The sequence below is a fragment of the Monopterus albus genome, unplaced genomic scaffold (assembly GCF_001952655.1).
Source record: "Monopterus albus unplaced genomic scaffold, M_albus_1.0 scaffold131.1, whole genome shotgun sequence".
In the NCBI taxonomy this organism is placed as follows: Eukaryota; Metazoa; Chordata; class Actinopteri; order Synbranchiformes; family Synbranchidae; genus Monopterus; species Monopterus albus.
Window position 1 is genome coordinate 956828 of NW_018128011.1, and position 9244 is coordinate 966071.

The following is a 9244-nucleotide window of genomic DNA, read 5'->3' on the forward strand; positions in this document are numbered from 1 at the left end:
TTTATGGTTAATTAGCTAAATCATTTATATTGTAATTAATTACAAAGTTTTTAAAAAAGTGTTTAGCTCTACATGGGCGAAGAGATATTCTGTTATAAAGCCAAAGGTTGTAGAGTGGGTCATTTCCTAACCAAAAGGTTGGTGGTTTGGTTCTCAGCTTCTCCAGTCCACATCTCTCGGTGTCCTTGAGTAAGACACTGAGCCCCAAGTTGCTACTGGTGGGGGTAGGTGCAAATGGGTGAATGGACAAATAGGGTGAAAGCTTTTTGAGTGTGCTGCAATGCATAGAAAATGTACATATGTATACTGTAAACAAATGCATTTACCATTACTTTCACCACTGAGAGAGTTTTATTGTTTTGAGACCCAAATCTGAGCAGTATCATCAGCATAAAGAAAAAAAAAACACAAAATATGGTAGCTTGTGAGGGAACAGGAAACAGATATGTGGATATGTTCGATCATCAAAATATGCTAAAAATTATAGTGTTATAAAAACAAGAATAAATGTCTTTACCCATGTGAGCAATTACTGATGCAGTAATGTGAATGTTATGATGATGGGAAACTCCATTTAATTTCAACTTTTTTCATTTCAACTTTTATGTATAAGGGACCATGTACAATATTAAACATAAATGTTGCCATTTGATGTGTTGTACCAGAGTTAAAGTTAATTTTCATCTGCAGGCCCATGTCTCATGGTTACAATAATAAGCATATGGTTAAAGAGCCCATGGCTGCACGTTTTGCTAATTTCCAGCCATTTAATGTTTAATCTTGGGTACTTCTAGATTAGCCTGGCACCCCTCATAAGCTTTTCCCTAGTTTCCCTAGTTTGTGAACGCGCACAGCTCCTGCTGCCAGTGTTGTGTCAAAGAAGGACAGTACAATGAAACATAACAGCATTAATTAATTTTAATTTCTCCTCCAAAGATAGGTAAACAACAGTATATGTACTTGAAGTATTCTGGTTCTTTTCAGCCATGCTAACTCTAAGAGACAAGGCAGTCCAAGTAACTACAAAACAGTGCCGATTTATTCCATGAACGCAGGTAAAAATTAACATTACACGCTCAGGTATCTTCCACCTCCAACATGCACGCAGGCAGCTGAAAGATGAAAGACCCCAAACCCAACAGGCCTGTACATTATATCTCTTTGGGCTAACCCCATTCTACACAGGGATGTCAAACCGTGACGTGTCCCTGGTGCCAGCTTTGCAGCTGGCCAGAGCGGTAGTCAAAACATGAAGAAAATCAATGTGTGATTGTCCGTTGATTGTGTGGTGTGTATCTAAGACATTCTGACATGACATCTAGTGACATGTCATGACATTAAGCGTAAGAAGATATTATGATTACGATTACGATTAAACACATCATAATAATAATAATAATCATCCTGTCTTCTAACAGTCATCAACTTTCTATCTAGTTATCCTTGACCATATGCACCCTGCAAAAACTCATGAGCATGACTAAGCATTTAACAGCCTAAGCTAGACATCCTGTCTCCACTAAACATTTCTAATACATACAAGTACCTAACCAATATCTATCTGACTAAAAATACCTAACATACTGATGAAAAGAGATTTGTAACACTCTAAACAAAGCAGGTAATTGAGAGACCCTATATTTTAACCAGCATAATGAGTAACAGGCAACCACATATGTTCGCAACAGGTAGCATTGTACTGACAATAACATCATGGATCATTAGAATCCTCTCACCAACCTGCAACACATCACATGCGGCAGACACAACAGCCACACAGTCAAAACAAACAGGTACTGTGCTCCAGGGGGAATCCAGCGTTGATGAGCTGATCATTCATTGTCCCAGGGTGCTTCACTGCCCAGCTGATCCCAGGTTAGACCCCAGGTAAAACAGCAGGTCTCTGTACATGAACATTCCCAGACATGCAGTAACCTCAGGTCCTGTATTTTTTCCACATCTTCTGGTCACAGTGCAGCAGCAGCAGGAGGTAAATATATCCACAAAATTGGGCATAATAGAAAAATTCCACTTTTACAATGGCACCGATGGATGTCAGGCAAGCTCACATGAATGCACAAATGCCTGGAGATTATGAACATTCAAGAAAATCTGTGAACTATTGCGTAAGACTTTATACAGTTGGAAAAAAACCTCTTGTCAGCAACAGTTTGTGAGACTTATATAAACCAAGTTGCTTCTGCATAGAAGTACTAGAACATATGTACATTTCATTTTTTGAGCTTTATGACTGTGTGGCTGTTGTGTCTGCCGCATGTGATGTGTTGCAGGTTGGTGAGAGGATTCTAATGATCCATGATGTTATTGTCAGTACAATGCTACCTGTTGCGAACATATGTGGTTGCCTGTTACTCATCTAAGATAATTCATTCAATTCAACATTGTACATAAGTCAGAAAACAAGGAAAAGCATTTCATGGGCACTTTTAAGGTGAGAGGATGATCATAGTGGATCAAAAAATTATGTTGATTCCCTGACCCTCTCTCTAAGTGGCCTGCTTCCATCTATACGTAATAGAGAGCCAGGTTCTGATGCCACTTCCTGTCTAGCCTCTGATCCACTGTAACAGAACTGTATAACTTTCAATATTAACATTGTCTGAAATTCTCCAACAGAGTTAAAGATTGTCCTTATTGGGAAGACTGGCTCTGGGAAGACTTCAATTATGAATGCCATTCTGGAGAGACCTGGAGTGAAACCTGATTTCTCTGCTGCCTCAGAGACAACTAAGTGCAGGACGGAAAGAAGAGAGTTTGATGGACAAAAACTGGCTGTTGTTGATACTCCAGGTCTGTGTAACACCAAGCTAGAAAGCAATGAAGTAAAGAAAGAGATCCTTTCATCCATCCTAAGTGCTAGTCCTGGTCCGTGTGTGTTCCTGTATGTGGTGAAACCGCACAGCATAACAGAGGAAGATAAGACTGCAATGAAAACATTCTGGGAGATTTTTGGTGAAGGGTTCAAGAAATACTGTTGCTTGGTCTATAATGCATACCGGTGTGACGAAACAGGGATTACACTCTTTAGAGAAAAAGTGAAAAAAGAGATGACTCCTATAGAGTTTGGTGGGGGATTCTTTGACTTTACTGCCAGTAACAAAAATCCCAATCAAGTACATGACCTGCTGAAGAAAATCAACAGCATGGTTGCCAAAAGCAAAGAGGATCAGTTTGATGATAAAATGCAAGAAATGCAGAAAAAGCTAAAGGAAGTCGTGAATAAAATGAATACTGAAAAAGATACTTTGGAGAAGGCAGTTAAAGTCATCTTAGATGCGACAGTGGGTGAGCCATTTGGCACCTTGCTGCTACTTGTCAATGAGATGGTGTCACAGGGAGTTTTCAAAATATTCTGTAAATAGTGAATTGCCCACAATAAGCTGATGGTTCACCTAAATTCAAAACCTTGTAAAGAAAGAAAGCTAATCACAGTGGTAAGAGGGTGTAAATTAGATGTTTTTTCTGTTTTCTTGAAAAATTTCAGTTTTTGAAATGGAGAATCATCTTTAAATGTTTTCAAAATGCCTAACAATTATACATTAATCTACATTGTCTGTATCCTTGGTTTGTGATTCTTGGTTTCACTGTGTAATTTGATTAAACCTGAAATGCAGTCTAACCAACTTAACAATTACATAAGTGAATTTGATATAAAAGGTATGTTATGAACAAATACCTCTAGACTAGCAGCCAATTTTAAATAACGCATTGATACTTTTAAGATGTTCCAAATTACCTCTGGTGGTTCATTAATATTTGAAACCTTTTTGTTAACAGAAGAGGGACTGTTTTTGAAAAGATATTTTAAAATGATGATTTTCAATTTGTTTTCCTAAAATATTCATTCCTGGCAACCGAAGTATAGTCAAGGTCTTTGTGATCCTGTTTAGGCGACTCAAAGCACATGGCCAAGGTTGGAGAAAGAGAGATTGTTGTCTTGGTTAAATACAGAAAAAGTCAACTGTAATTTTTAATATGAAAAATGATGTTTTTTTTTTATTAAACATTATTGTGGGGTATTAATCAAGTCTAAGAAGTGTGCAAACTGTAACAGTGCTTCACGTGTATCTGGAATTTTGTTGCATGTACACTTTCACCTCGTGTGTCCTGTTTTTACTCCCTATTGCCAAGTAAATTCAATGTGTCATGAAATCTTACATCATTAATCAAATGTGAACAAAACTTGTTAAAATATCACATATCATAGTCCTGCTCTCATATGCATGTTCTTATTTGACGTAAAGTTGTTCATACAACAAAATCACATAAGCAAATAAAAGACGATGCATATAAAACAGTTTAATATTTGTCTTTTTTCCTGATATTGGAGTATTTTGCTATGTGTACTCATGCTATTCAAATGTTTGTTTCTGTTAATGTTGTCAGATGATGTAGCAAAAACAAAATAATGATTTGATCTGCAGCACACCACCTTGGTAGTGACTGCTGGTGTCAGGTCCACTCGGCGCGACCTGCTTCTTGATCATGACATTGATGCGTTTCGCAAACTTACTACTCCCAACGCTGACAGTGACTGTACGTTGGGTTTTGGTTGTTTGTTTCTTTTGTTCCTTTTTTTCTCTCTCTCATCCGCATCCGCCGTCAACTCACCTGTTTATTCTGGTCTCTTTAACCATCTTCACTCCACCCCGGACTGTATAAGTGGACTTGGCCTTTGTTATGTTACTTTGTGTTGTTTTACCAGTAAACCGTCATTTTTTCACCCTAGCACCTGGGTCAGCATACTTGAGTCCTACCTTTGTTCTCCCTCACCCACCTGGTGAGGGGGGCGACCATAACAGCTGGTTAATGTAGTGTACTGTAAGTACTATATAGCCTGTGAGCAGATTTGACATTACTTTTGACAACTAACAATCAAAACTGAAAATATGTGAATGTGATCAACTGCAATGTGAATTCACCTGCAATAAAACTGAGTATCTAATCACAGAGCACAGGACGAGCCAGAATGATATCATCTCCCTCCCTCCCAGAGGCTTTCATGCCTGCATGGTTAGTTGTCTTGTTGGTTTTGCTGGCTATCTGTTCCTCTCACACTGATTAACAAAACAAAGCTCTGCATGGTTAGTTGTCTTGTTGGTTGTGCTGTCTATCTGTCCCTCTCACACTGATTAACAAAACAAAGCTGAACAGAACAACACAAACAAAACAAGAAAAACAAGTTTATTTGTGTTAAGACAAAGTCAGTAAAAAAGAAGGTGCCAAAAGTCTGGCTGAAGGTGAACAGAAATCAGGGGGTGGGGTGACTGTTAAGCAAACTCTCAGCCAGTCACATCACTGGTCTCATCACCCTGAGGCAGCTGAGCTAAACACAGTGACATGTGACAACAACAGCTCATGTATGAAAAGTTGATTTCATTGTCTTAAAGATTATAATATGAAAAGGCCATTTAACCTGGGGACTCTTTTACCACCTGATTATCTGTTATGTTGGTCAAGGTGAACTTTGCAGCAAATACACTAAAGATGTTCTGTACAACACCTTCTAGCTTATACATATGAGAAAAGACTCATAATAAGAAGATAAGGGTTACTCAGTATTCTGTGACACATCAGACATCATGATCCACTAAATGTTACCATTTTATTTATACTTTATTGTATCTTTTATTTTGATTCCTGTTACTAATTAGTACTATAATAATGAGATTGAGTGACAAACAGCTTTTCTGATGTATGACTGTTACAGTTCATTCATAATCACTGAGTCATTCTTTGCTTGCATTGCCATTCCATTAGCTCTGGTGTTGTTTCAGATTCAGCCACACCCACCTGCATATCTGTTTTCTGTTCCCCCACTAGCTACCACTACCTACATACATATACCAGCCCACTTCCACTGTGCCAGCAGGCTGTAGCTTTCTAGTAATTCTTCCTGTGTGCATTCTGCCTGTTCTTTTCAGCACCTGCATGTTTTTGGGATCTGCTTTTTGCCAGCTACTTTTTATGTTGATTGTTGGTGTTTTTGCCTGCCTGTTGCCAACCTCCACCTGCTATGTTGCCCTATGTCATTCCCCTCTTTCCTGCATCTGGATCTGCATCTCTCTGAATAAAGGTGAACCGGGGCTTCAGTGTCTTGCCCAAGAACAATTCGACTTGTAGACTGGGGTGAATGGGAATCGAACCACCGACCTTCCTGAGCCACAGCCCCCAACCTCACACACCAAAAAAAGGCTTACAGCACTTCGTATTCCAAACCAGTTGCTCATTCAAGTACTAACCAGGCCAAACCCTGCTGAGCTTCCAAGAGCAGATACTTTCAGGGTGGTGTGTTTCATTTCAAACTTGCATTCTGGCACCCAATCACCAGGCTTCTAACACACATAGGGTGAAAGTTGAATGAATGAATGCATGATGAATCCCAAAAAATGTTTTAATGTTCTCTATATTTTGTGATTACATTGAACATTAGGTGTCATGTTTAGCACTACTTCCTGGTTTCAGGGCAGGCTAGTCTAGTGCCCTGTTTTATCTCTGGCTACTGCTGATTGTAGCCAATCTGCTGCCGCACGTGGGAAACTGCTGTCATCTGTCTCATCACTGTGGCTTATATAACCTGTCTCCTACTACTACTCAGAGGTCAGATTATTAATGACTACCCTACAGTGCTGTTCAGCCATCTCATGTTACCAAATCTGAAACCTGTTTTTGATTCCCCTACCTGCTGAGCATTCACTGCTGTGCAGTTCAGTCCAGCTGTTTTCTGCTGCCTATTCTCTGACCTACACCTGCTGGTTTTCGGAACTATTGGTGCCTGTTGGGCATGCCATCTACCTAGCCCTTACCTGCTGTGTAACCTTTGCTCTCTGCCTACTTTTTTACCTTTCTGAACAGTTTGCTAACTGTTGGATCTACACACCGGCTGCCTGTACCTCTGCTCTCTGTTTTGCCCTCTTCCATTCACTGAGCTCTGGCTGCCATCTTGGCCAGGTCTCCCTTGAAAAAGAGCTCTTGATGTCAATGGGACTTCCTAGTACAATAAGTTTGCTGTATTTTTTCATGTGAGGCCTTTTGTTTGTTTTGCTTTTTGTTGTGCCACCTGAAGTGGACGGTTTTTGTTCATGTATTTTTATATGGTTCTTGTGTGTGCTTTTCAACGTTTCCTCACTGTTGAGGAGTACAATCACTTGCCTGTGCCAGCCGCCTTGTTTTGAATCCTTTTGCTTGTTCACTTTGACATTCAGCATATAGCATGTGACCACAGACATATGCTTTTTAGTTGGTGCTACTTGTCCACTATTGTCAGGATCTGTGCAGGTACGGATGAACCCCAAGATGCAGACATCTGGACCCAGAGCAAAGAATCAGTATTTACTGTATGACACACAGGGAGAATAAACACACACACACACACACACACACACACACACATTCAGCAGGTCCTACCAGTGAAGAGAGCATCGACTGAGTAGCTGGGAGAATGGAGGTGAGGCACAACCTGGAGTTGTGTGGTGAGGAGACCACAATGACAATGAGGAACTAGGGAGGAGACGGAGTGGAATAGTAGCTGGTGGATGTAAGAGGTGATCAGGAGACTGCAGGTGTCAGAAGAGGAGCAGTGGTGGCTGAGCCAGGTCCAGGGAAGACGTAGGAGAACACGTAGCAGTACCCCGAAGGTCAGAAGGACTGGTAAGTTGAAGGTGAGTGTGATTCCAGCAGGGGAAGACATAGCAGCACCCCAGAGGTCAGGTGAACTGGTGAATGGCGTAACAGCTGGCGAAAGTATAGCTGCACACTAGAGATCTGGAGAGCCGGTGTGTTTTCAGGTTAGTGGTGTACAGCAGATGTAAGCGTAGCAGCATGCTAGAGATCAGGAAGTTGATTCTGGAAAATGAGAAAACAAGGAGCCAGGGAAGCATCTGGTGACAAACAGAAGAAACAAATTGAGCTCACAAAGTAAGTAGTGAATACATCAAACCAACACAACACAATGAACCAGCAGCCAACAAATGGAAAAAGGGGCGTATATATAGGGAGCTGGATCGGGAGAAAATGAGCGGCAGGTGGATGAAATGATGGCTGATTAGGGTGACATGGCTGAATGGTAATGAGAGACAGGGAAAAAAATAACAGGAAATGAGGAAGCAAGGTCCAAACTGTGACAACTATACTCAACTATACCTCTCCTGGCCTCCAGTGTGCTGGAAGATTCTGGAACTGCGATTTCTTGGCCGTGCCACCATTTTGGATTCCATTCTGTGGAAAGAGACCTACCTCAGCTCCCCTGTCTATCAACCAGTATTCACCTGAGAATATCCAGTCTGTTCTCTGTAGGTTGGCCTGTCTACATGGTGTGTTCCTTCAGCCGCACTGGGTTCTCGATACTACTGCTTTATGTCATATCCATCAGGACATTAAATTCATTATTCTCTCAAGGCCCAGAATACATCATAATTATACCATTTATGTTACTCAGTGTTTTCCACTATCTCAAATCAAGGAGGAAATAACAGAACAGGAGCAGACACATCAGGACAAGACTCAACAGTTCATTCGCATCTGAAGCACAATGGACTTTCCTTTGTGGACAACAGTGTTCACATCCTGGTCACAGAGGACAGATGGTTTGAAAAAGGAGTGAAAGAAGCCATCTACGTCAAACTGGAATGACTCTCTATACCAGAGGAACTCCATTTTATGAGCCACCTACATTTAATAAGACATATAATATTAACAGCTCAGACATTACATGCATTTGATACAGACAAAAATAACTACACTGCTCAAAAAAATAAAGGGAACACTTAAACAACACAATGTAACTCCAAGTCAATCACACTTCTGTGAAATCAAACTGTCCACTTAGGTAGCAACACTGATTGACAATCAATTCCACATGCTGTTGTGCAAATGGAATAGACAACAGGTGGAAAGCATAGGCAGTTAGCAAGACATCCTAAATAAAGGAGTGGTTCTGCAGGTGGTGACCACAGACCACTTCTCAGTTCCTATGCTTTCTGGCTGATGGTTTGGTCACTTTTGAATGCTGGCAGTGCGTTCACTCTAGTGATAGCATGAGACGGAGTCTACAACCCACACAAGTGGCTCAGGTAGTGCAGCTCATCCAGGATGGCACATCAATGCGAGCTGTGGCAAGAAGGTTTGCTGTGTCTGTCAGCGTAGTGTCCAGAGCATGGAGGCGCTACCAGGAGACAGGCCAGTACATCAGGAGATGTGGAGGAGGCCGTAGGAGGGCAACAAC

General features: G+C 40.9%; 1 protein-coding gene across 1 annotated transcript; it reads right to left on the reverse strand.

Moving 5' to 3' along the window:
* Positions 1-6481: 6481 nt before the first annotated feature.
* Positions 6482-7977, reverse strand: LOC109967541 (uncharacterized). The gene is made up of 2 exons (XM_020613195.1): positions 7429-7977; positions 6482-7327 (listed from the first exon to the last, which is right to left on the reverse strand). The coding sequence occupies exons 1-2, from the start codon at positions 7709-7711 to the stop codon at positions 6894-6896; spliced, it is 717 nt and encodes a 238-aa protein (XP_020468851.1). The 5' UTR covers positions 7712-7977; the 3' UTR covers positions 6482-6893.
* Positions 7978-9244: the final 1267 nt, after the last annotated feature.

Coding starts and splice junctions, on each gene's coding strand:
- LOC109967541 (XM_020613195.1), bottom strand. CDS start 7,711: ATGTCTTCCCCTGCTGGAATCACACTCACCTTCAACTTACCAGTCCTT. Junction 7,328..7,428: donor AGTCGATGCTCTCTTCACTG/GTAGGACCTGCT, acceptor CTCTGGGTCCAG/ATGTCTGCATCTTGGGGTTC.